This window comes from Malurus melanocephalus, unplaced genomic scaffold (assembly GCF_030028575.1).
Source record: "Malurus melanocephalus ecotype Western Australia unplaced genomic scaffold, MMel_1.1 scaffold_35, whole genome shotgun sequence".
Lineage (NCBI taxonomy): Eukaryota > Metazoa > Chordata > Aves > Passeriformes > Maluridae > Malurus > Malurus melanocephalus.
This window is the reverse complement of record NW_026623267.1, coordinates 3,094,904-3,122,798: the sequence shown is the minus strand read 5'-3', so window position 1 is coordinate 3,122,798 and position 27,895 is coordinate 3,094,904. Positions and strand designations below refer to the sequence as shown.

At 39.4% G+C, this 27,895-nt stretch overlaps 1 protein-coding gene across 1 annotated transcript; it reads right to left on the bottom strand.

Annotated features, from left to right (window-relative positions):
* Nucleotides 1–1,029: 1,029 nt before the first annotated feature.
* On the bottom strand, nt 1,030–27,173 carry GPR63 (G protein-coupled receptor 63). The gene is made up of 4 exons (XM_057364111.1): nt 26,831–27,173; nt 11,515–11,600; nt 7,119–7,196; nt 1,030–4,061 (listed from the first exon to the last, which is right to left on the bottom strand). Exon 4 carries the CDS (start codon nt 3,917–3,919, stop codon nt 2,660–2,662), a length of 1,260 nt encoding a protein of 419 aa, XP_057220094.1. The 5' UTR covers nt 3,920–4,061; nt 7,119–7,196; nt 11,515–11,600; nt 26,831–27,173; the 3' UTR covers nt 1,030–2,659.
* Between the last annotated feature and the right edge of the window lie 722 nt (nt 27,174–27,895).

Here is a 27,895-nt window from a genome sequence, read left to right as displayed (position 1 = left end):
TACTTTGTTTTACAATATTCAAATCTCTTGCATTGTAGAGCTGGAAGACAGCAAAAATACCTGTTCCTGCCATTTAGACAAYGTACACTCTCACTCTGTTATGTTAACTCTAAGCACAATTTTGCTGCTTTCAGAGATAAACAGGTATGACAGCTTTGAAACAGAAAATCCATGCTAACCAGGYCATAAACTTGTGCTATCAATGTAAATGTAATTGAAAAATAAAAGCCTTACTGCAAAGACACACTAAAACACTCTGTTTTATAGTGGAACTCCTTTAGATCAGAGAAATCTATACCATCATCAGTAAAACTGACAAGGAAGGAAAAGCGTGAACATCAATAACACCACCACTGCCAGATGCCTTAACACTTAAAACCACAGTCTCACCTGGCAGCTTTTATTTTTAAAAAAAATGAAATCACTTAATTCAAAATTGTTTCTTATATACYCCTAAAATTTAAATAATGACAACACTTTTACCAATAGCTGTCAATGAGAAGAACAGAGATAATTTAAATTAGCTGTTCATTGAAGACCTTAAAAAAAAATCTGGGGTGTGAATGTGTTGTTGCCCTCAGGAAGCAAGCAGTCCCTGGAYACCCACATGGAACAAGGCATTTCCTTCACACACATGTATACTGTGTGGATAGACAGAAGTAGATAAAATTGCTACTATTTTTGCTCCYCTGGTACAAGAAGAGTGAAGAGGTCCCCATGTTTTGGGGCACTGAAAGRCAGATGGAAGCAAGAGAAGCCCAAATGCTAGCTCTGGTTGTTGTTTGTTKTACATCAATCCCTCCATTCTTGGTCATGGCCCCAAAAAGCTGATTCTGCAGGCATTCTTCCCTCAGAGATCTGGCTTCAAAACCCAAACCTAAGTCTTAATTTTACTTGTCTCACAATAAATATTTATTTAGCTGATTGGRAAAAAAATGTATCTGAGTTTGGTTTGTTATCATCAAGGAAATGTTTTGCCTTTCTGCTTTCAAGACAGATACCAACCCAGCCTGACATTAATATAGGCAGTTTGGTATCTTAGGGAGAGAAGCTGATGCCCAATAGATGAGAACAGAGAGYACACCCTTGAGGCAGCAGCCACTACAGAGACAAAGGGGCAATGAAAAAATCAATGTGAAGTAGTATCCAAGGGAAAAGGGGAATTTAACTTACATCCTCAGAAAACTGCTGGCTGACTGTTAAACAGGGTGATGGCTGAAAGAGAGTAAATTTAGAAAATACATAGGAAGAAACTCTTCCATGTGAGGGTGGTGAGGCACTGGAACAGGTTGCCCAAAGAAGCTGTGGATGTTTCATCCCTGGAAGAGTTAAAGGCCAAGTCGAATGGGGCTCTGAGCAACCTGGTCTAGTGGAAGGTGTCCCTGCCCATGGCAGGGGGTTGGAGCAGGATGGTATTTATGGTTCCTTCAAAASCAAACCATTTTATGATTCTCTAACAGTTTATGGTTTTGATCCAATACTTCAACTGTAAAACAAGCAAGTTCAGGATTCATTTTTCCCCTGTAATTACTATGTAGACTAAATCCTAACCTCAGCTACAGTTCATTTCCTGTTTGCTGGTTTACCCTACTATTTCTAATCCTATCCCAAGAAATGCCTGACAGCATGATTTCAGCAGCGTAGAGCACACCTAGCCTTATATGAGGACCAAGCAGAAACAGCTTTACACCAACACAGTATAAACTGCAGGCCCAAAAATTACTACTTCAGCTAGGTTTTCTGGGGTAACATTAGATTTGGATAACTTGTAACAGCCTCAAGTAACAACTACAGTCACCCTTAACTCTGTAACAATTTTAACATGAACACTAWTCTTCTAAACCATGTGTTAGCCTAAATCTCAGGTCATGGTATTTTTGTTGCTTTCACTTTCATTCCTCTGTTTTCTCTTTTTAAGTCTCCTGAAAACTGAGCAGTTAATTTTGATCAATTGTTAGAAAATCTGTGACTGTACATGTAGCTATACTAACATAAATAGCCCTCCTAGAGCTTACRCAGGTCTTTCATTGAAATTCACCAATATAACAAATAATAATAACAGCAATAATAATACRCCTTCAATACAGAACAAAATATTCGAATGAACAAACTATATAGTAAATTTTGTAAAGTGCACAAAAATATTAATGGAAATACTAAAAAAAAAATTTTAATGTTAACATGAAAACTTCTGAAATATTGTTAAATTAGATAGAATTAATCTATTGAGACTTTTTGGCTCTAATATATYGGCAGACAGCAGCAACATTTTTCAAAAGAATTATACCAACTAAATACACCATATCTTAGCAGCATTAAAAAAAGTCCCTACAATTAAGATAAAATTGCAGGCCTAGTAAGSATAAACCTGACAAAATGTTCCAAAYGTRGTTTTCACTAAAAGAATGGATTTCCATGGAATCCTAGAGGTAACATTTGTTATTTTGTTTACATTGTATTCTGGTAGTAAACCCAACTGTAGCCAATCACTTTCCCTCCCTCTATCTTCCCAAAATTGCACAGAGTACTGAAAATTTAATCAAGTTATATATATATATGGCCACACTGAAAAAGCCATATGAAACAAAACAAAATTCAACCTAAAGCCTGAAAACAAACAACCCCAGCAAACAACAATCATTGTCAAACAACTGCAGTTTCAAACTACCGACCGATGCTCCCCACACACGTAGATGGCACTGGGCCGGATGCGCCGCCTTGTGTGGCCAGGGAGCTGTGGCAAGAACTTGAAGAATTTGGGCATCAAGTCTAAGCATGCATCATGAAACTTCTTAATCCTCCAGTAGTAAATCAGTGGGTTCAGTGCAGACTTGAGGTAGCAGAGCCAAAGGAGCCAAGTGCTTATCTCGAAAAAGTTGTGCTTGTAGTAGAAGTGGCTGTTGAACGTGGCAATAAGGCTGTAAGTGGTGAATGGTGCCCAACAGACTATGAAGACAAGGAACAAAATCAAGATGGTTGTGAAGGCACGAGTTTTAAAGCTCATATCAATATTCATCTGAAAAGGTCTCTGTAAGCTCATGAGACCAAGTTTGCTGGCCTGGCTGAGACATATGCTATCAGGGTGGCTATGGATACGAACTGCGTTGTGGCGAACCGTGTTGAGTATGCCCATAAAAGAATACAGCATTACCAGGAATGGAATAAAAAAAGAAATTAGCAAGATAACTATCACATAGGCTCGGTAACCTGGGCTTGTGGAGTAGCCAAAAACACACTGAGGTGCTCTCGAGGGTATCTGCAGGTTAGGATTCCCTACCGATAATGGAAAAGCAACAACAAAGGATGCTGCCCAGGAAATCACAATAAGGATCTTTGCACGGTAGGGGTTCAGTTTATCTTGCCTCTGAACTATGATAAGAAATCGGTCAATACTAATAATAAGAAGAATGGCTACCCCCTCTATGACAAAAAGCCAAAAGAACATGGCAGAAACTCTGCAAAATATATCCCCAAAAATCCATTGAGTGGTAATGATTGTTATCAGAGCAAATGGCATGTTCAGCACTGCCAGCAGCAGGTCTGCAAAAGCCAGGCTTGCTAAGAGGATATTAATTGCAGATCTCATAGCTGCCTTCTGGTAGACCATCAGGCAGACAACAAAGTTTCCAAGGAATGAAACCAATAGGATAAATATCATAGCAGCAGAAAGAATGATCTGGAGTGGCAAACTCAAGCTCCTGAAAACTTCTTGTGATGGCAGGAGAGCTGTAGTGTTTATCAGGAAAGTACTTCTCTCAGTGGTGAGCACAGCACCTGAACTATACCTCAATGGCTGTGTTGTGCCACTGTGAAGCAAGAACTGGGGAGTGGTAAAATTCGTATAGGCATTTTCATAAACAATGAAAGTAGCATTTGAGGTCCCAGAGTGGGCCAGCGTCAACATTGCTGAGAAAACCATTGCTTCAGGAAAAACGAAAGCAAAACCAAAGATCTTCAAGGCATTTCATCTTGTTCAGGCAGTATTTTTAACTGGTCATTTCACAATCAAAGTTCAAGGTTTAAAAGCATCAAAGTTCTTAAGTTCATGTCAGTATTTCCATCTGAAAAAAAAAGAAAGAAATGTAAATAAATAAAGTAAAACTCTCTGACACCAATGGGAACCTAATGATTGCTCAGCTTTCATTAAAGACAGTATCCTTAATATTTGCACTTCAGGCTGAYACAATTTACTTAAGCACCAGACATGGGAGTCTCATAATATTAGGTCTTTCTCTCATGATCTTGCTCCCTCAGTCCTGCCAATACTGTACAATACTCTCAACTAACCACATATTTYTCCTACCATAACCAAGATTGGAAAACTTTTGTGTTTGAAAACAAACTCTACTGATTAAGAGTGACTAAATCAAACAAGTATTCTTATTTAAATCTCATCATTTTTGAACTAACATTGTTTTTTTTTTTTAAATTGCCTACAGGTGGAAACTTTAATAACATTTCCAAATAGCTTATATAGTATCAGTATATTGCCTATCTGCCTGTTTGTTAAGCACTGAAAAGCCTATTTATCCAAGTTATTATACAATACAGAATTCTTGGCACTATGTCAGTCATCCACATCAGATGTTTCAAGAAAAACATGCAAAACATCCTAACCTGTTATTATAAAATGACTTGTCAACAGGATAAAAATATTTCTCATTTTGTTTCATTTAGGGGCTGACATACATTAAGGCACAGGAAACCATCACTTCTTTGRTCACTACAACTCTTCCCCTGGCAGCAAGTCTTCCTGCTTTCACTGGTCTATGAATGTCTTTGTTAATTCATCTTGGTATCCCATATAATTTAAACACACCCTTTTTCCTTGGAAATCTAATCCTTAGGCATCCTGCTGAACTCCCTCCCTCATCATTATACAGTCAGAGAATGGTTTGAAGGGCAAGGGAACGTAAAGATCTTCTTGTCGCAATCTCCTGCTCTAGTAGGGACACCWTCCACTCAGAGCCTCATCCAACCAGACCTTGAACAGTTCCAGGGATGTGGCAGCCACAGCATCCCTGGGCAACCTGTACCAGTGCCTCACCAGTCTCACAGTAAAKAATTTCTTTCTAACATCCAATGTAAATCTTTGATCCTTCAGCTTAAGACCATTGAACTGTCCTTGCAAAAAATCCCTCTCCAGCCTTTTTGCAGGCTCCCTTTATGTACTGACACAATGCAACATTTCCTTTTACAGTTTATAAGTGCTGTCTTGTTGGTCTATTACTAATAGTATTGTATTATGACCTATACYTGTATGTACATTTTCTTAACAAAATGCAAAGGAGTTGAGAGCTGTCTCCCCTTTTCAGTGCTAGTTCCTCCCCTCTATCTTGGACTTAATTTTAAATGAAACACTCTCAGAGCACACTGGCATCTGATCAAACTGAAAACCAGAAGGATTCTATGCTCTTTTCAAAAAACGATCACTACAGGCAGAAACATAAAGTGGRCTTCATCTCATTCATTCTGGATGACTGCAATAGTCCCTTCTGGCTGTTTCCATGTTTACCATCAGAAGAGGGATAACAGCATCTTCAGAGGGCAATCTATCTCCTCCAACTCTGCACATGATGACAATCTTGGACTATTAACATGAGTAGCTTATGCTTGGTAGCACAAACCCTGCCCACAATATTTATGCAGGTATCAATGCCAGGCAAAAGTATATATTTAGTATCAATGCCAGGCAAAAGTAAAGGGAGGAAGGAATGTTTTTAGGAATTTATACAAGGACCACATGCTTTGCTTAGGAGTAAAAAGTATACCCTTTGCTGGATAATACTTCACAAATGAAGAAATTAMCTGTAAAACAATAAAGTCTGTTCTATGCCCCCAGTTTGGACTTTTAGCAATCTGAAAGCAAGCCTGCTGTGAAGAATTCAAGTAACATCAGAACTATGACCTGCCCCTTTCATTCCATAGCAAAGCTATTTCTTGACTACCTGCAAGCTCTACCACTAGGTGATTTCCAGGGCCAGACTACCATCAGCATTTTTATTTAARATAAATTATTAACCTCTCTGTGTCCTTTAATTTTCAATGTTATCATGAAAAGATATTATTATAAACATCTTCATTTAATTGACTCTTGTGGTGGATTGACCCTGGCTGGACACCAGSTGCCCACAAGAGCTGCTCTTTCACTCCCCTCCTCAACTGGCCAGGGGAGAAGAAATATTACAAAAGGCTCGTGTGTTGAAATAAGAACAGGGAGCTCTCCTGTTACCATCACAGGCAAAACCTCAGCTTGGGGAAATTAAATTATTACCAATTAAATMAGAGTAGGCTAATGAGMAAATAAAGCTAAATCTTAAAAACACCCTTCCCTTCTTCCTGAGTTTAATGTTCTGCCTAATTTTCTCTATCTCCTCCCCACCAGCAATGCAGAGGGAYRGGGAATAGGGGTTGCAGTCAGYTCATCACACATTGTCTCTGCTGCTCCATCCTCATCAGGGGGATGACTCCTCAAACTYTTCCCCTCCTGCAGTGTGGGTTCTTCCCATGGGAGACAGTCCTCCATGGACTTTTCCAATCAGAGCCCTTCTCACAGGCTGCAATTTTTCTTAAACACTCAAGTGTGGGTCTCTTCCACAGACACTGGTTCCATGGGTCAGAGGAAGCTTCTGGCAGCTTCTCACAGAAGMCAACCCTGTAGCCCCCCRCTACCAAAACCTTGTCACACAAACCCAATAGACAGTTATAAAAAGTCCACCTTTAGAGCTATTATTGCTTAAATGGGCTTGAATTTTCTATTTTGCCCTATCATATTTCAAAAATTGTAAAACTCAGCAAAAGTATATAAAGCTATGTACATTGATGTCTTGCAAAAATTACCAATTCCTTTAACTTTATTCTAGATTTTTCTTTCTCTTCATTATTTCTCCCTCATTTTACTGTTACACCAACTCCTTTAGAGAAAACCTCAATGTTAATTACAGGCTAAAGCATGTATAGTAGCCAAACCTCTTCTTTCTTTGATCTATATAAACTTTTCCTTTACTAGTCTTCTTTAACACTTTTTTAGAATAAAATATGTAACCAACAGAAAAAAGGTTAACAGAACTTTCCAGAATAAATAGGAAATATTTTAGCAATGAACAAGAAAATCTCACCCAAAGTTCCACTGAGGTTTATGACTCCACAAGTTGAGAACACTATGAAGGAAAGGAAGCTGTAGCATTCTGCAGGGACTGCAAAAGAATATAAATTCAACAAATAATTCTGGATTTAAAATCTCAGAGCAAGAAAATTAGATCCCCAGGGCAGTATCTTTTAGAGTTCTGTAAGCAGTAAGTCAGCAAAGGTAACTTCTGCATTTCTGATTTGATTTGAAAAGGTCTTTCCAGCAAGACTCTAAAATAAACTGATCTGYCATTAGATAAATGTAAAACCCTCCTACAGACAATAATGAGGAAACAAAAAAAGGAGCGGTAAGTTTTGCAGAGAGATATGATATTACAAAGAAATACCAGAATGATATTACAAAGAAAATCTTTACTGGGGTTCAAGCTCTTAACTTATAGAAAAGAAGAGAGAAATGTAAAAATATCTGCTGATAATGAACATGAACTGTTTTTCAGGTCAACTTCATAAAAACAAAGACCAACTATAAAAAGGCACAGAGGGATCTCTCGAGAGTTAGTGGCAAGCAAAAAGTCTGCCCCATAAAATTCAGTGCTAGAGATAAAGCTATGCCTGTACTGAAAAAGTTATCTGCACAGTAACAGATGTTAAACCKATAATTACCATCCAGGAGAAAAACAGTTCTTCAAATTTTCATAGTCTGCTCTATGAAAACATCAGTCAAGTGCTGAGAATTGTTAGCAAAGAAACTGAGATGAAAGCCAGGAGCTAGCTACATACACTGTATATTTAGATACAGCACCTGCTACAATACATATCCATGGCACCTCTTCAGTTCTCTGTTCAGTTCTGCACCACCTCAGCTCTATTCAAAAGTGACTGAAAAAAGGCATCTTARAGGTCTACTGAATTTTTAGTGGCACAGGGAAAATGAATGATTGCTGTCTCTCATAACAGAACAATAGGAAAAGTCAAATCACAAAAAACACCTCCAGAGGTCAAGTCCAACCTCTCTGCTTAAGCAGGGCAACAATAGAGAAAAACTGCTTCCTGGTGTTCAGGGGGAATTTCCTTTCCAKTTTTCTGTCCTCTYTGTACCCTCCCTTAAGGTATTTATATACATTGATAAGATCCCCCTGAGCCTTCYCTGCTCCAGGCTGAACCAGTCCCACTCTCTCAGCCTTTCCTYACAGAAGGGATGCTTAAGCCTCTTCACCATCTTTGTAACCCTTCACTCTACTCTCTTAATATGTCCATGTCTCTGTCAAACTGAGGACCCCACATTTGGAAATTATTATTTCACAAGCAGTTATGAAAAATACTTGCCACAGGATGTTGTAGATGCCATAGAGCTTCTGTTATCCGAAAGGCAATTTAGGTCATATTTAGGTATCATTAAAACAGATTTTTATTTTAGACAGAGGTGAATCACCCATCACTCTCTGCTGACTGCAAAGGATACCTGGCCATCTGATCCAAATGCAGACACCTGAGCACATACATGCAGTTATTGACTAGCTTTAAATATACATTATAGAATTTGCTCACTCAGGTTAAGTTTACATCCTTTATGCCACACAACCTCACATTGTGAAATATAAAGTTCAGCAGAGGCTTAGAGCTCATAAAAGCTTTAAAGAGGAAGAAAATCAACCAAAAACTGGATAAACAACTCCTAATATTACTTTYAGCAGACAAATTTWTTAAGTCATTGAACATTTTGGCAGCTGTTCATAATGTGTTCTAATCTRGAAAAGGAGCAAAAGTGTTCTATTCCCTTAACTCATCTGGAAAGATTGTGCTACCCTGCATTTCTCAAGTCAGTAGCACCCAGTATATTGCAAAGGACTCACAAGTGTCTATTGCCTATTCCTAACAAACCCAGAAAAAGAGCTTAAGGAAAATAATTTCACATATGTTCTCTCGGCAACCCAGCTCTCTGTGCAAACAGCTACATCCTCTTTTGTGCTTTCTCCCCTCTGTGTGATGTTTGCATGTTTCTCTGTGCAGCATTAAGAGAAGAGGAGGAGAATGACCTCATGCAAGCTGCTGCCTGGACCCAGTCAAGTGCTTAAAGTGGAAAGAGAGCACCAGCCATTTGGCTGTTGCCTAAGTCATCAGCCACATCTTTTCAAGAAGGATGAGAGAGTGAGGTGAGCAGTGATCAGAAGTTGCAAAGAAGACACCTAACTAGTAAGAAAGAGGACTGCAGGCTTTGGATGGCATGTAGAACTTCCTGATGTTTTCCAGCAGGACCCTTCTCTATGCTCTATTGATCACTCTGAGTATGAAATCTCTGTGTGCAGCACATGCAGAATCTGCATGCTCAGATTTGTTTCAGATTTACACTTACATAACCTGATAGGCAAAGTTTTTCCTTGGGTATCATCCTTCATGTACTTCCACCCTTCTTCCTACCCTTCCAACTTCCCCAAAATTACATAAAGATATAATTATAAGATGAAAACAACCAATGAGATAATTTCACAGCAATAGCATTTCAGTCCTCATTTGCTCTTTGAGTAAGGCACATCCTGTAATTTCACAGCCCCAATCCTCACTGAATGGTAATCACACCGCTTGTGAAAGACAACCATGCTTTGATAGTTTAAATGAGTAAGACTACCGATGGTCAGGTACTCAAATAAGAGGCAGATAGGTACCTTTTTGTCACAACATTCTCACTTTCGTACTCTCACAGATTCTTTTCAGATGCAAAAAAGCTTCATACAATCACTTTTTTCAATCTCAGTGCTGAAATTTACTGTGTATGCACATTTTYTCTCATGCAAGGTTCTCACTCATATGCAACTTTCTTTTTATGGAACATAATTGACACAATTATTTCAATGAAGTACATACTTAAAGCTAAATAACACATAAATTCCATTCATCAAATATAATTATTGCTACAACTACTGCGTCTGTTTTTAACAGCTTTAGAAGCTAAAAGGTTCCTGCTCAAAATTTGGATAGCATGCTCAACTGGAAATAAAGGATTGTATCTTATATGCAAAGCTGACATCAGTCAAAGTCAAAACTCCAAAAAAGAGAAAAGGGAACATAACAGAGCCACAATAACAGTTAAGTTTAATGCAGATCAGAAGTCACTATGAACAGATGCCAAAATGTTCAATGACTTAATAAATTTGTCTGCTAAAAGCAAGCATATTTTCAATACTGACCAAAACCAAGATTTCATCCAGCACACAAAAATCATTCTTCTTCAGAAACCTGAAGGTAGCACTGCCTGGCACAGTGATTCTATTTCTTAGGGATGTTTTAATAGTCCCAGAAGCTTCTGCTTTCTTTATATCTACTATCAATGGTTTTATTTTACAGGCAAACTCTGGCAAAAAAAAAATTATTTTTTGCAATATAAGGAACATTTTAAAAGAAAAATATTCTTGGGGGAAAAAACAAAAGAAAGAAGCATGAAGGCCATGGGCTTATTTTGTTTTCAAAAGAATTTATGTGCCAAAACAAAATACTTCAGTATGTGCTCTCTGACACCACATTACTGCACAAAGCAGCCCTGGACATACACCCCTCTCAATATGAACCAAGCATTGTTTCCTACGCAATTAAGCAGAGGCAGGAACCTGTTGCAATGGAATCCTTTCTGCTAAAGCAAGTGAAAAGAATGAGTCAGAACAMAAATCAGCAGGGACAATGTTCTTACTCGCCTAAAAGGAACCAGCAGTTTTCAGTTTTAATATCTATTTACATATAACCTAAATTGAAACCAATCAACTACACTGCATGAGTAGATGACCCATAAAATATTCACAYGACGCATTACTTTACTTTAGGAAATTTTCTTTTCTCCACTCTAAAAACACTGCTGTGGCAATTTTCTTAGGAAAGTACTGTGGGAAACAGYGACCTCTGCTTTGGGTCATTTAATACAACTAATTGCCCTCTTGTTGATTTTTCCTTATTACCTTAATTCAGAGAGCCATTAACAGTCAAGAAATATCAGTCATGGTACTCATTACTACTACTGTAAACCACAAATATTCAAAATGTAAAAACTAATTCTRTTTTCTTAGCTCTTGGGAAACATCCTGTTCTCAATTTGCAGATCATGTGAAAGGATTTGGGCAGTTCTAGTGTCATTTCTAGTACTCTCATATTTCCTCTGACTTCTAACTTCCCCACTAGCTCAATGGTCACATGAACCATATTCATGATGAAGAGCTGAGTGCATATCGTAAAACCTAGAACAAGAGTAAATACTGAACATTATTGAAAATTCTATTTTAATTCATAGTCTCTGCCTAATTATTAGCATGCAACTAACACGTTGAAAACTTCCTAAATTTTAAAAAATTATTAAATTTTAAGTGGACCTTACATCATAGACACAACCACTACATGTCAGTGTGGCAACAGAAAAACCAACAYACAAAACCCAAAGCATACCAGTCCAGACAGGCTCCCATGAAGAGCAGGAATCATAAGTCATCTTGTGCTGTTTTGTTCAGCAAATTATTCTCTTCCCAAATAACCTGCCAAAAAATGAAAAAGTAAAATGTGACATACTTACATTCAAGGCAGGACAAGAACATAATAGCAAAATTTTCCCTGTAATAAAACTTTCTTATTATTGGGAGAAGTAAAATGCACTGTGTCTCCCAACAGAAGGCAGATTGCCTGCCCCTTTCTTGCAGAAGGTGTAGGAAGGACAAAGGCATCAAAGCTTCATCAAACCAAAGAGATCTCCAGCTACATCATCTGTGGATCATATAATCTCACCATTTAATACCAATATCTGCCAGGGCTGGAGTAACACGTTGTTTCAGGTCTCATTCAGCTGTGTTTATTTCACTGGTAGACCAGCGCACAGAAGCCAGCTGCCCTAGCTCTCAGTGGATCAATGAAGGTACATTTTTAACCACCAGGATTCTGACCTAGAGATCCCCAAAGACTCTCAAAACAATTAAACCTACAGGGTACCACTGAGCATCATAAAGCAGGTGAATACATTTTTCCCAAACAGCAAAGGTAACAGCATAACAGTACTAGAAAAATAAAGGACAAGAAAACAGCTCCAGAAAGAAGAATAAAATATTTAAAGCCTCAGTGCAGGATCTCATCACTTCTTTACACGTGCTCGTGTCAATAAATCATCATCACTGCTAATATACCTCATATACTTAAAATTACATTTGTAAATTGAGCCTAATATAGCTAAAAATCTGCATATTCTATCATGACCTGCTCTCAACTCAGAACATCAATTYTCAATGTAGCTTTTCCTTATACTCTTAGAAGGAAGACAAAATTTCAGTGAGCCTTGAAAACTGAGCTTACATCACCACTAATGGTTTTAAGTGACCTTAGTAATTTTAAATATTGTTTGTATATACATACATATATATATATATATATATCTCAAGAGGACAAGTATATATGAGACACTTTACATGCTTGTTTTTAACAGGCTACATAACTTTCAATTTCTGCAAGAATTAGCTTTAGGGACGTGTAAGTCACCTCCGCACTGCAACAAAAGATGTCAAGATCCTTCAGGAACATGTTTCTAAATAAATCACATACACAGGGGCTGAAGGACAAACCAGCCAATGAGTTTACAATGGCCTTCAGCAAGGGAAGCAGAGAGAACAAGCTGTTCTCTAAGACTGCCCATAATGCACTGACCCCTCCGACCATTCAAGTGCTGAGCTCCTGTAGCTGCAGCCAACTTGACACGGATTTCAAACACCCAAAACATAAGGCCTGATTTGCCAGACTGAAGTCTCCTGAGACATCTGCCTTCTGCACAACACATTATCTAGCTACAATGGAAGTCAGCATCTGAAAGATTTTTTTCTGATARTCTAAGAATACAAGTTGTTTTCCACTGGCACAAAAATTTGGTCTTTTATTCCACAGAACAAGAAGGGAAGGAAAACACAATTATCAGTTTTACTTATGTATAAAAGAGACAAAATGTAGCCATTGGATTATCATAGACTTTCTCCAATTGGTTCATTCCCTCTTTAGTGAGGTAAGTAATACAAACTATTAATCTTCCCTCTTACACTTTCTGAAGTGAAAAAGAAGTAAATAGGTTTGCAAGGAGGCAAAAAACTATTGGGAGCCTGGACAGATCAAACAATGTGTAAGATCTTCCCACCAGACAAGTGCATCCTCTGACACAAGAGCCATTTCCAATCTCTACTTGCACTACCATAGAAAACACTCCCAACTCTCATTAAAATGAAAATATCTTTAACATCAATTTAGAAGAGCATCCAAAACATCACTGTAAATTAGGAAATTCTTTCACTTCAAGCCTCCAAGAAGGAAAAAAATAAAAGTACTTTTCAAAGCAAATCTGGACAATCTTATTAAATTGGAGTACCTTTCAGAGTTTGCTGGGCAAGATCGGATTGTGTCGTTTTCTGTTGACAATTAGGGGTTAACACTTTTTCAGAACAAAATTCCCTTTTTTCCCACTCTATTATAAATGATTAGTCAAGCTTTTTTTAAGAATAGAGGCAAAGAGCTCTGAAACCCTTCATGAAATTTGAGTGCAAGGATTCCCATTCCTGTAAAGTGCTCTACTTGTGGAATTACAGGCTTGATGATATCAGCATTTAGACCTGGCAGAGTTACTGAAAAGGTAGTTCTGATCTTTYCCTCCTTCATTCACTCATTCCTGAACCCAGCTCCCCAGTCCCAAAGCAGAAGGAGTAATATACACTTAAACAGACCCYGGCAAGCAAAATTAAAAGCTTCACATTTCTGGCCTGAAGCTGTGAGATGCTGGGGAACACAGATCAAGGCTTAAGATGTAGACTTAGCTTCTACATACTAAGAGGTATTTCAATTCAAGACACTSCTGAGCCACAAGCAAGAATGGTGCAAAACCTTTACTCACTGAGGATCATAGGGAAATTTGCATCTTATTAATCCCCAAACCAGGAGCTGTCATCTCCAAAGAACTGAAATAGTGGAACTAAAATCATAAAGATCTTAAACACCAGTGAACTTCAAAGTGTTTCCCACAAGCATCATATTATGTTTAAAACTTAGCAAGAGGCTAGAGAAGGTAAAAATATTATGAAATTGCTTTTCAAATCAGTCACAATTTTGTTACATATTTTACTGACAATTCTCTACATGTCCTAATGCCTAGTGTAYATTTTATCAAGTTTTCGAACATTTTCTTGGGACACTAAGCCAAACCACAGGCAAAAATGAAGTGAAATACTGCAAGTTTACTTTCTTCACAAAAAAGTCAGTCCATCAGATGATAACATGCAAGTACAAAAGCCTGCTCAAAGTCAGAAAACTTTAAGAGAGTTGCCCTAAGGCTATTTTGRCTTTTCAACTACAGAAACTTCTCCAGTATATTCTCCAAAAGAAAGTCTGAGCTCTGAAAATGTTTCACCTTCATATAMCTTAAGGTAAAGATCTAAAGGCTCCTTGTATTACATCATTCTTACTTCCTCTGTAGTGCTGCAGTACACCCAACATACACTACTGCATTGCTTTCTGCTAAAAACAAGACAAGATGATTTTTTTTATTTCTCAGTAGTTTTAACAACAGCTGTTAGCACACTGTATTCTTTAATAAGTGAAGGCTTCCAAAATTCAGCTTATAAAGATGGCAGCATTCTACACTGATGGAATTTAAGCTGTATCTCCCACAAAAACAAACCTGTTTCTTGAAACAGAATTTAACAAAAATTCGTCTCTTTATAAAAAGCTGCAGGGATGCTAATGACAAAGTGATTAGAATGACCAAATGTCTACTCTCTTCACAGAGTGTGCTGTGTGCAAGTTCCTGGGATTTGTTTAGCTCCCAGAGCAGGAASAGCTCCTGCTTCTGCTTTTCCCACAGGGATTCAGGTCACACTAAGTTCTGTGCTTGCCCAGGAATCTTGCTGCTGYAGTACAGGTATTAGGGATCTCAATTCTTGGCACTTGGCTCACATGGAAGAGGTGCYGGTAGCAAGTCAAATGAGGTGACTRTATTTCAGCAAAAGAAACACTCCCACTCACAGCATCCTGCTCTGAGAGTGCTCAAAGGCTGCAATGGTAAGATTTAGCTGAGAACTAAAGATTTACTTTATATGCCTACTCATATAACAATTTTTCTTCTCATGCATGTGCATATATTTCCAATACTTATTATCATCTCTATTCAGCCAAAACCAAAATGCTTAATACAAAAAAATAATCTAACAGTTATAAGTGTTCCTTTGATTTTTTTTCCTCCCAGCTTTACCTTATACTTTGCTTTTTGTCTAAATTAGTTAATTAAAAATCAGCTACATGTTACAGTTATGACTTATTTTTCCTAATATAGAAACAGAGAATAAATGAACTATCAAATTCTTAATAGTTATCTATGTACTCTAATTGATTTGATAGCTTCAGAACTATTTATGGTCATGCCAGCCTCTGAAATAACACTTTCAAAACAGCAACTATTTTGGAGAAACAAACCAAGTTGATTTTTCTGACTAGTTTGAAACTAGTCAGAAATCTATTCCCACTAGAGATTAAAAGACAGTTAAATTAAGCGTTCCTGTCCGGACAACTCTTAGGGTGAGATGACATATTACAGACATTCAGATGCTATGCAATACAGGCACTAACAATTTCCCTACAGACCCAACAAGCAGGGCTTGGAACAYGCATCCCAAAGAGATTAAAGAAATTGATTACATTTGCAAGCCAAAAATATTTAAATGAGCCAATCTGATGATCTTTAAAGCACTTTCTGTTTTCATGTAATATAAGAAACAAGTACTTCAATTTTTTCTGGTTTTTTAATTATAAAAAACAAATATGTGCATCAACCGAAGAATTCAAATCCTTTAAGAACAATCTTTTAAAGTACCTTATAAAATAGATGAACAGTTAACTGAAGGGATTTTGTATTAATCATTAGCTCTGTGCTACTTGGGAACGGTTAAGCAAATACTAGGTCAAATCATGTGCCTTGCATAGACAGTTACAGCAGTTCTAAGTTCACAAACTTAATATTTAAGAGCAAAAAGCTCCTTCAGCAATAAGTTAGGGTTTTACACACCATTTTTAAAAATTAATGAATATAAAAATCCAAAAACCTGAAAAAACACACACATCTGCAAAAAAAAACCCCACCAAACCAACAAAGAAAAACAAAAACCATCAACCAAAAAAATGAAAACATCCCGAAGAGAAGTATTACCAGAAAGGTATAATCCATTAATTCCTACTGTCTTCCAATTTAGTAGCTAAAGATCATATTTTACTACTCAACCAAAGGCTATTTTAGTATTCTCATTAATGCGTTTTGCAAGTAATAGTGTTTCTTCAGTTACAGAAAAGTTTATTTGGTCTTAAATTAAGACCTGAAATTGATTCTGAGAAAGTGCTGTATGGAGTTTATTGTTTTGCACCCAGAACAACTAAACACAGTAATATATGTCGCATATAACTTCTAATTCAATTACAATTACCCAGAAACAGCTGAAAACGTCAGACCAAGAGACTTGTATCAACTTTTTAAAACACTGAAACATACAAAAGTTAGTAACAACTCAAATTTATGGGCATAATTTATAGGAAAACAAGTGCCAAGACATTCACCATGAGATCAGAAAATTAAACCCTTGCCTCTATGCTCTCTATAAATCTCTCTATGAACCTTAATGTTAATGCTGAAATTAACATAATTCAGCATAAGACACAAAAAAAACCGCCCACACAAAATCAGATGCCTCTACTGTATTTCCAATGAAAAAAAAAAAAAAAAAAAAAAAAAAAAAAAAAAAAAAAAAAAAAAAGCTCTTTAGTGTCAGCTTTCTCATGGGTCCTACTGCTCCTTCCACCATGCAATAAGTACACAGAGGGTGACTTTCAGGAAAGATTCAAGGTATCCTTCGGGAGCAAACAGCTACCAGGGCAATTAAACATTCTCAGTTCCAATGCCCCTGAGCAAAGGATCAATTAATGAGGAAAAGTCATTTCACYATGAAGTTCTAATCTGTACCTCGCCACTGTTCCAGTGAAAAGGCAGTGGCAGATCCTGATCCTGATGCAAACTGACAGTACTCATATAAACACAATAACCCCAGTCATTTGACAATCATGGAGGGAAAAGTTATAGGGCACTTAATGCCATCTCCACAAAGACCTCTGCTGCCTACCCGGCTGAAAAGACCAGAAACAGTTCTCTCAAATGTACTCTAAATAACACTTCAAACACTGCATGTTGAGATAGTTTGACACTGCTGCAATAATGACATATTATACAGAATGTGTTTTACTGAAAACAGTTTGATTTCMGTTCAGAACACATAGAATGACAATTCTACCAACCACCTGCACAYACTTGAAAACCTTCCTTAGCCTTCCATTCAACGTTAAGCTCACAAACTATCTTTGCTTGACAAGTTTTCACCATTTTCAATCTTACTAAGAGCTCTTCAGATATCCTTTTTGTTACAGAAGTAGCTAAGGCAAGTTTCTGAAACTCCACAGACTGAACTATTGCCTGTCCTCCCGGTCCCCTTTACCAACGGGAGGAGGTGCTATCTGTCCTGCAGGCTCAGCTTACTTAAGTCTTTATCCCTACTAGCTGCTTAGCTAGAATGACCCAGTATGCTTGCCCTTTTCAGTGGCAAGTAAAAAAGAACTAAGTATCTTCTTGAGCAGAGCAAGTATCAAAACCACAATTCAGTTCCTTTGCTTTGAGCAACTTCATGTATGTATATCAAATAGGTGTAATATAGATGCTTATACATGAAGTTCAAAAGCTACAACTTCACCAGGTGTGTAGAAGCTCTGCTCTCTTTCCCAAGTACTCTGAAGCATCTCAGCTCACTTCCTCATCCCAGCTCTTCAGTCAGACCATATTGGTKCCAGGTCTTTGTTACACAGTTATCTATCAATTGGTCTGTAGTTTTAATGATTATTTTAAAACTTGTTTCGCTGTAGAGCTTCTGTCCATTTTCTAATTACCATAGCAAATTCTTGTTCAGTGACCCAYACACAGGTAGTTTGAGTGGGAAGTTAAGGTACCTTTTGTAAATACTAACACAGCAATGAAAATTAACGAACCGCAAAACACAGGAAATTAACTTCTCAACGCATCATCCATCTACCCACCTAAATGAGTTTAAAATACCAGCCTCAAGCAGTCTGATATTTTAGGGACACCCAGTTGCCACTTCATTTATAGTCTGTTTCCTTAGCAACGCTATAATCCATCTGGCTGCAGAAAGCTAAATTCTCAAACCATATCCTCCTGTACACCGGAAATAGGCTCAAAACCATTTATATTTTAAACAGCATACAGTCATCGTGATTACTGAGCATATAAATGACTCTGGAAAGGCAATAATGTCCTTAAAACACACATGCAAATTCTCACTGCTCTAGTTGGAAAAACTAGTTCCCATACTGAGAAAAACTTCCATCAAGAGTTTCAGAAATGAAAATACTTCATCTTTGTTCCACTGTGCGCAGCTGAAGAGGCCTTCAGAACTGCACAAGGCAAATCAGTTCTCTTAAGACTTTTCTAAGAGAAGTAATTTGAAAGACCTAGGATGCAATACTATTAATGGCAGCAAAAAAMCCTGATGAAAGTTGATCACATTACAAAGTAGAGCCACTTGTCCTAAAAACACTTACTCTTCAACTTTTTGCATCTAAAACTATAAATATAATCTATACACACTAAACTAAAAATCCAGTCCACAACAGTAACATTTAAATAATGAGTGCAAAAATCACAGGTTCYGACTATTCAGGAAAGCTAGGTGAAGAACTGGAGGGTAACCAGCAATTACCCAATAAAACTGGGTAACATTAGAGCTTTCATCACCAGGATGAATGGATACAAGTTAAAATCACAGAACGTATCTTAAGCATTCATTTAGCATGAATTTGGCAGCTTCAACCTTGCAAACGATATTCTATATACCTAGTTATGTAGAATTTAACCACTGCTGTCCATATCTCAAAGACCCATCAACAGCTAGCCAGTCTTTAATCCACATAACAGTTCTGRCATGCAGTGAACCATTTCAGGGACAAAACTGTGTAACTTTGCCTGACTTTGCTGTACAGTGGTGGCACACAAATCCATCCTGCCTGACCTTCTGAGAGCAAGTGAGGAGAGATTTGAGCAGACTGCCGAAATGCTTACCCAGTTCACTTCTCAATGTCTGGCAGCTGTGGTGAGTACTTATCAATACAAGCCTCAGATCTTAAGAGAAGTCTAAGAGAAGTCTGCTTCCTTACCAGCATCTGGTTTTACACACACCCCTTCCCTACCCATTTTATTCCTACTAAGGCTGAGACTGATCTCACCTAATTTCAACACAGCTTTGAGGTAACCACATAWGCTTGCTCAGCAGTCAGACAGAACATGCACTTCTGGAAAGGAAATTAATCTAAATAATTTCATTTACCTACTTTATTTCTCTTGTTTCATAATAGTACCATATATGAACACCCCTCAGTATCTACAAGAGTCTGCATRCGTCTGCCTGAAAATGTGACTCATGCTTCCATGCAAGAGCTACATAACGCTTAATAAGTACATTCTGCAATTCTGTAGTTTCAGCAAACTACAGAAATTGCCCTGTCAACAGCTGACACCAGCCTTCCCAAGGTGTGATTCACCAGTGCCCCCCTTCCTGGAGTTAAGATACTGGCAGCTTCAGTGTGCTCTGAATCTCATGGAACAACGTAACAGAATCAAGATAAACCTTCTTTCCCATCATTTCAGACATGTGAAATCTTAGAAGACCACCAAAGCTACTGGTCAATCTCAGGCCCAATGCCTAATTCACACTCATTTATACTGGCATCAAGAAACAAAGAATCTGATTATTTATTCAAATAGCTACATATCCAAGGATAGAGACCAACTTTGCAAACAGTGCAAAAAACAGAGATAATATTCCAGGGCTATTACATTTTCAGCCTTGCTTGAAGCRTATCACCACATTGTCAGTGTACCATGAAGATGCTTTTTCAAAGTCTATCATTTGTGGTGGCCTTGAAAACACACATTTAATCCAGTTCATTTGKATCTAGCAGTTTAACAGCGTAAGTGCTATTACCTGAGATTTCATGCTTTGATTTGATATCTCCAGAAAAGATGAATGCAGTYGGAAATTGCCTTCTTATCAAAATGAAGGGAATGGGAAGGGAAAACACTCCTAACTTCATTCAGTAAAAGCACTCAACTCCATCCCTATACTCATAATAATAATAAATGCAATGGAAATTTCTGATYGCAGATGCAGATACCCCAATATCAGTAATGCATAGCACAACTTCCCCCTTTTATAAATACTTTCAACACGCCTTTATGAGTCATTATTAAATACTGCCAAATTTCTTTTAAGTGTCACCTTCTTACCGTAAGTGACACACTTGGAGCTTGAGCAGACATGCTGAATGAATTCAGTCATGTAAAGGATGGAATTAGCTTTTCTCAGCTCTACCAACTCATGAACACTTCAAACCAGAAATAAGGCAAGTGGTRGGAGGCCCCACTGCAAGTCAGTTGATTTTGCTTCAAAAATAGAGAGGTAGTTCCTTTCCAGGCCACATAATTTTTCCAGAGTACTCAATGCAAGCACATGAAGGTCCAGAGTACTAGTGGGCATGTGTGCACTGCTGAGAGAATGGAAGCACAAATACAGCACACACATTTCCTCAACATTTCATAACTGTCTTTGGCTAGATGTGGGAAGCTTGGATTTTCGTTTGGAGACTTACTTTGTTTCATAAAGTCATTTTGGTAATATCATGAAGCACAGGGAATTTGGATATGAACACAATTTGAAAACATTATATGCACCTTGGAGTTTATATGTACAAAAGTATATACCCATATAGCTAGGGATATCAAAATATCATGTGCGTATTATGCTCAACACTTTTAAACACATACACAAGTCTCATGTAAGACTCAAGAAAACGTCTACAGAAAAATCAGAAGTGATTCAACTGACAGAAGAGTCAAAATCAAAATCATCAAGTAATAAAAGACTTGGAGTATTATCTACTGAAAATAAGAGTTTAATCAACATATGTAATGTGTTTTCAAATTACTTTTCAAGCCTTTGACAAAAAATAAGTAATCTATTTTTCACAAGATATCAGTCTCTTTCTGTCATTATACACAATGAACCTTGCACAATGCTTTGAAAGGGATAATTTTATGAATTACACTAGTGATGTGGAAAACTTGGAGCAATAACTACTTCCAAGTAGTATCAGGTTCTGAAGTTTGAAGACAGCTTTAGAAAGACAAGATTATCATTTTAMAATTTGCATTAAAAACACACTCTTTTTATTCCACTTTGTTGAAGTTTTCCCCTTTGTGCTTAAAGCAATCCAAACCAAACACCTCTTGTTTGTGAACTTTTTCCTACCMCTTTTTTTTCCCTCCCATCACATTTTTCCCTTTTTTTAAAGGGGAAGATAACTTGCATAAGGGAGCAGAGTAATGAAGATAATTAACTTTTCCTAAAGAATTGAGATATAGAGATGAACATCACCACAAAAGAAACACACATTGAAGTTAATTATTAAGCATTCAGAATAGGCTGTGAGTGTGATCATATATTGCTTAATGACACAAAAAATAAAGGACTGCCCAGGTGCTCACTAGGGATTAACCTTGCCTAAATGTAGCTGTCCTAAAAGCTGGATAGAAAGGCTAAAAGAGCCATTGAGGCTCTAATGGTACAAAGCAGAGAGACACTGAGCAAATAATACAGCCATGGGTAGAATAAACTACTTTCTGAACAGGCTTATTTTTCTCTCCACTGACTATGCTTGAAAGGCTGGTTGAAACTACCTCAGTGTCAGTGTAGTAGYCTGCAGATTACTTCATTTCTAACAGAGCCCTCAAAAGTAGCCTATAGTCAGCAGGTTTAAATTTGCTCTGTGGGGGGTCCATACACCTAACAAGGTGAAAAAAAAAAAAAAAAATCACAGGATGACATAGCTGGCTTTCAGAAGCCCAGCTTGAAGACTTGGATTTACCTTCTAAACCACCACCACCATCCATTCACTGCACATAATGAGGCAGTCACCCATAGAAAATACAATGCATGATCATGTACAAGAAAGGAGAACTTTCAAGCATGTGTTTCAAAAAACAAGGCTAGTAAAAGACTTATTTTGCCCCCATAAACAAAAAAGTAATTAATCTGATTTGATCAGCCTGTTACTGAAGAAAGTATGCAACCATGGCTAGACCAGGACTGTTTTTTATGTGGTTAGCAAAAGTTATCTATATTCCTAAYAGAAAGTGTGTTATTAAGCATCAGAAAAATATCTGCTGCTTTCAAGAGCACAAGAACCTCATTCTTGGAGGTTCACAGCAAAGGACAAGGACAATGGACTCAAGTTACCATTTCGTAACTTCAATCACGAAAAATTGAAGGCCTCAGGAAAAARATTTCATAGTGACAGTGGTCAAACACTRGAACAGGTTACTCACAGAGGCTCTGGAATCTCCACCCTTTGTGATATTCAAAACTCAAGTGGACATGACCCTGAGCGACCTCATCTAACTTTCAACAGACTCAGCACTGGGCAGACTGGTGGCCCACGTGACCTCCTGAGGTCTCTTCCAATCTCAATTATTCTGTAATTCTGTGCCCCAGCCTCAGTTCACTTAGGTTATAACAGCAATTTTTTCCTCACTACAGCCTGTAAAATCTAAGCACTAGATCCAAAAGCCAGTTTCCCCTTTGCTTTCTCAACCTGATCTGCTTGCCCAGCTGACGTGACCCATGCAACTACAGAGCTGCACGCTTGATTAGGATAAAATAGTCTAACTGGCCAAATGAAGTGATTAGCAACTACAAATTATATATTAAATCAACAAAGAAAACGATGTGGCAGAAAAACGTAGAAAGCAGCTGGGCAATAAGATAGCCCAGAAAGAAACGGATAAAGAGAATATTGCAGGGAAAACAACAGTAAAGTCATCAGACAACATCATCCTGTGGTCCACAGAATGGAAACTGGGCATCAAAGCTTCACCATCCTCTTCGAGTCACATAAAATGAGRAGGCAATGTGGATTATTTCATAACAGATGTATGAAGTGTGCTATCTCCCTTCAGTGTCAATCCACMGATGGATCATGACCTACTGCTATATTTTAGACATTTACAGCCTGTGCTAGCATTTAGAAGTTCTCACTCTGCTAACAACATAAGAAATTATCAAAGAAACCCAGGAAAAAATACACCTTTCGCTTCTTTTTCTTTCAGAGTTAAAATAAAGCACTGGGAAAATTACACACCCAAAAACTGTGCTAAAAAATTAACACTACCAAGGCTTGAAAGTCAAGCTAAGTACACCTGAGAAGCAKCAGTTATTGAACTTCAATTGAAACCTGTGACATAGGCTTGAACTATGTRACTAAATACTACTTATCCATAAAGAACCCAGTTTCTTTCAGAGGGTGCATTGCCCACCAACRTGAACAAGTGTTCAAGACCTTGATTTGTCTACAATTCATGTATGTCACCATGTCATAGTTAATCAACACAATTCAAGRTTTGCTTTAGTTACTCTAACGACGAGAAAATCCAGGAAGAGAAGCAAAAGTCATAACCAGTCATTAATTTTGGTTGCCTGAATTGAGATGCAAAGCATTCTGAAAAAAATCTGGGTCCTAGACAGCATAAAGCACARTTCCCAAAGGCCACATCATCACTACTTCAAAGCTTTAAATTTCCAGACACTTCTGTGCTTATGAGGTCTTGATAATATTCTTTTAAGCATRGCTTGTGTATAATAAACATCTAGATTGAGGTAAATTAGGTTACAGTTATGCAAGAGATTTCTCAAAATCTCATTCAAAACCAGTGGGACTCCTCAGATACCTCCAACGTGTATTTAGGTGCAAATACACTTTACCAAATCAGTGCTTTTACACAGGCAGGGGGAAAAAAATCTCACCTTTCCCCCAAAACTATACATTGAAATAGCTAAATATTAAGAACTGTATTTTAGGAGGTTTCATTCAAATGAAATCAACACGAATTTCACTAAGCCAAACTGCCTGTTCAGGAAAGTACTTCAAAGCATTTACCCAGACCCATCATATATGTAAGGAYTATGTAAGTATCCAAGTAAGTATCAAGTTTTCCTCAACTGGAAATGAGATGGTTAAACAATGTTCCTATTCACATTCAAACTGCTGTTAGCTAGGTTAGCAAAATAAAGGTTGCTGGCAAATCACAGAGATAAAAATACACTGTTCTATTAAAGTATTTTACATGTCTATGAGAGGCAGCATGACCTGACAATTCTTGACCTGAAACTCTACTTCTGGATCCTACAAATCAGATTCCTTAGATAATAGTCACACTTTCTCTCGCCTCACTCTCCTCATTTTTAACAACTAAGTCTGACACCCTTCAGAGCATTAAAAAGAAAACAAACCCAACCTGGTCTGCCCAAYTTGCTATTTTTCACAAAATAATTATGGAAGTTCCATGTGACATGTCGCATGTCACAGACCTTCACATTTAGCCATCAGAACTGCTTATGGAGAGGCATTGCTCCGGAAGCACATTCCCTGATAACTGGAACAAGTCACATATAGCTCTCTGATCCTCTTTAGCTCTCCCTCATGGGCAAGTGGGAAAACCACCAAGCCTTCACCTACTCCCTCTTCACCCACATGCACAAACAGAAAAAAGGAAGAACGCAGCCCTGGCACTTCTCAGCAGCTATGAAAAGCAGCATTTTATAGTGCCAGAGATCCCCAATGAAGGGAAATTAGATCACTACGATTGAGTACAGAGTTAAGGGAGGCACCTGCAGACAGACTACATTACAGATAGACCATGTCCACATYAGGACAAGCAAGTCCTCAAGCAATTCCAGGAACCATTTCCTGGAAATGGAACTCATTGTCACAAAGACTGTTGAGCTGCCACAGACCAGCAGAGCATTCTTCTAACACAGGCAAAGTACAGGTCTCCCACGCAAAWTTCCTGCTCTGGAAGGCAAGAGAGTTAAGCAGCATTGACAAGGGTTAACCCACAGCACTTGGCTTCAGAACCAGAAAATGGTCTTGGGTGCATTTAATTAACTGCAGAGAAGTGATCACAGCCTCTCCACAATTTATCTGCTATTATTCATAGAGGAATATTTTAAAAGTGGCAAACACAATGATGAAGCACACAAGCAATGCCTGATCAGCACCACCTGACAAAAGTCACCTACGCATTGTAGCATACAAGAAGAAACTTAGAAACTCATACAGTTCATATTGCCTTCTTCCTGTTTCATTTGAGTAGGCAGGCATTGGATATGAACTACTAATTTCCAGAGTCTCATTTAYTTTGTCACCTTTAAAAAAAGTTTTATACATTTAGAACACGTTCCTAGAGTCAGGCTACTCAAATAAATCAGTAAGGTAGAATAGCTAAGAGACTGTACTTCTGAGTGCTGATCATTTGGCAGTAAATATTTTAAAGGAAAAGTTATTTAGAAATTTTCTACTTCTAATTACTAGTCATTATCAAATTTGCTTTAGACTAAGAATGCAATGACTAGTGAGACTATTTTGTTATGCTGGAGCTACAGCAAGGTTGGCAAATACATTTTCATAATAGATAACTACACAAAACCAACAGAAAACTGCATGTGACAACTGACAATATGCAGCTATTCTGTGTTACCAATCTTGAAACAAATCGCTTTGACACTTCTGTTCATTTTCAGTTACCTAAAAATGGTCTATTTAAAACTGCCCTTTTCATRATCTGATGCCTCTGACGCCTTTGCTCTAATGTTGGAATGTGCGATATGTCCCACAAAAAATGCATTATGCAGAAYCAATCTGCCCCTGCTTAAGGTTTCATTATCCATTTCAATAAGGACAAACAATTTTGCTTAACAACCCTCTTCGCCATAGATCTAACTTTCCAGCCGTGCCTAGCTCTGACCATTGAAAATTCCCACTGTACCTGTATCTTTCTGTAAAAGAACTGTTTTCTTGCCAAAGTGTTTTTATTGATTTACAAGAAAAACTTTATTATATGCTTCATTTTTGATATATATATATATATAAGAAGATGAAAAACTATCAAAACCAAGCGAGACGTTTCTATTTCCTTTTCCCAGRAGCGACACGCAGACCCCGCACTGACACCGGCAGATTCAAGAATTGAGCACAAGCAGCAGCCTGACGAGCAGGTGACAGCAAGCAGACAGCTCCCCCGTGCCTCCAAGCAGTGTCCCGGAGAGCCGGTCCCGGGCAGCCGCCGGAGCCAGGGCACCTCCCGGGATGGAACCCCTGCCGGAAGCGCAGCCCCCGCCCGCCGCCGCCGGAGGAGCAGGGAGCCCCCACAGGCGGCTCCACGRGCCACGGGACGCGGCCGAGAGCGCCCACCCGGCTCCGGCAGCGCTCCCGCCCCCGCTGCCCGCCGACGGCTCCGGCGGCTCCGGCGGCAGAGGGGGCGCCCGGCTCCCGGTGCCCACGCAGCCTCCTCGGAGCGCCGACCCCCGAGCGCTCCTGGTCCACGGGCACGGATCCCCGGGGCTGGAACGCCTTCTCGGCGGTGGGACCGCGGCCGGGGGAAGCGGCACAGCCGTGGGCGCTCCCCGCGGTCCCCAGCGCAACTCTGTCTCCCCGCTCCTGCCGCCCGTCCCGCCGCCCCCTCGGCCGGGCAGAGCAGCAGCCGGTCCCGCGGAACTGCCGCGGCCGCTGCTCGCCTCGCCTCGCCTCGCCTCACCTCACGGGGTGGCCGGAGCCCTGCGGAGCCCGGTGCAGCACAAGCCCGGCCTGAGCCCATCCCTCCGGGAAGTTTCTTGCCATCGCAGCGGCCGGGGAWAACAAAAGCTTCAGAGCCGGGAGCGGGAGGAAGAGGAAGGGCAGCGCAAGCAGAAAAGCGAGGGGCATTGCTCGCCCGCCGCGCCGCTGTCCTCAGCTGCAGATTCCCGCGGTAGGCAGCGCGCTCAGCGCCTCCTCCCCATTCGCTTTGGCGGTGGCTCCGCCGCCCGGGCAGCGCCGCGGAACCGGCGGAGCGAGGAGCGGGCAGGCGAGCCAGCKCCTCCTCTCTCCGTCCCTGGCCGCCCGTCCCGCCGCCGCCGCAGAGCCCCGCCCGCGCCGCGGCTCCGCCTCCCGGGGGTGCGCGCACGCTCCGGCCGCGCCGCTCCCGCCGCCCCCGGTGGCCGTGGGCGCTTCCCCCGTGTCCCGCTCCCGCGGGCTGCGCCGGCTGGATTCCGCCGCTCCGCAACCTCCGCGGGTCATTTCTCACCGCCCAGCGCCSAGCAGGTTGTTCCTGCAAAGTTGGCGGCGTCTCCTTAAAAATGCAGGTAGAAGATGCTGAAGAGCAGGATTGACAAATGAAAAGGAGCGCCAAGCTTCCTGCCGGGCAGGGACATAAACATGGTGTGCACCTGGTGGTACTGCAGTCCTTGCGTGCATAACGGGGAAGTKAACATACCTGGAAGAACCACTTTATTATCTAGAGTTTTGCCCGCGGATTTTTAAGTACTAAGACAAGTTTTTACGTCTCCTCATTGCCCACACCGCTAACTTGGTTAAGGAAAATCTTCCAAATAAGACATAGTAGCAATGCTAAGATTGCATAGTATGGGGTGTTGGCAGCTATATCGCTTCCAAACTGGGGTAGGGTGACTCCCGATGCTGAGAAGTGCAAGGCCATAGATCATCATTTCAGGCCAAAGTCTACATGGTTCAGGGTAGCTAATGTAGTTTTAAGTTATGATTGTTTTAATATGAAAGCATCAATTATTGCCAAGATTCACCATATCATATTAAATGGCTATAAAAK

Bases quoted from the DNA above. Each gene is read 5' to 3' on its own strand.
- GPR63 (XM_057364111.1), bottom strand. From the start codon at position 3,919: ATGGTTTTCTCAGCAATGTTGACGCTGGCCCACTCTGGGACCTCAAAT.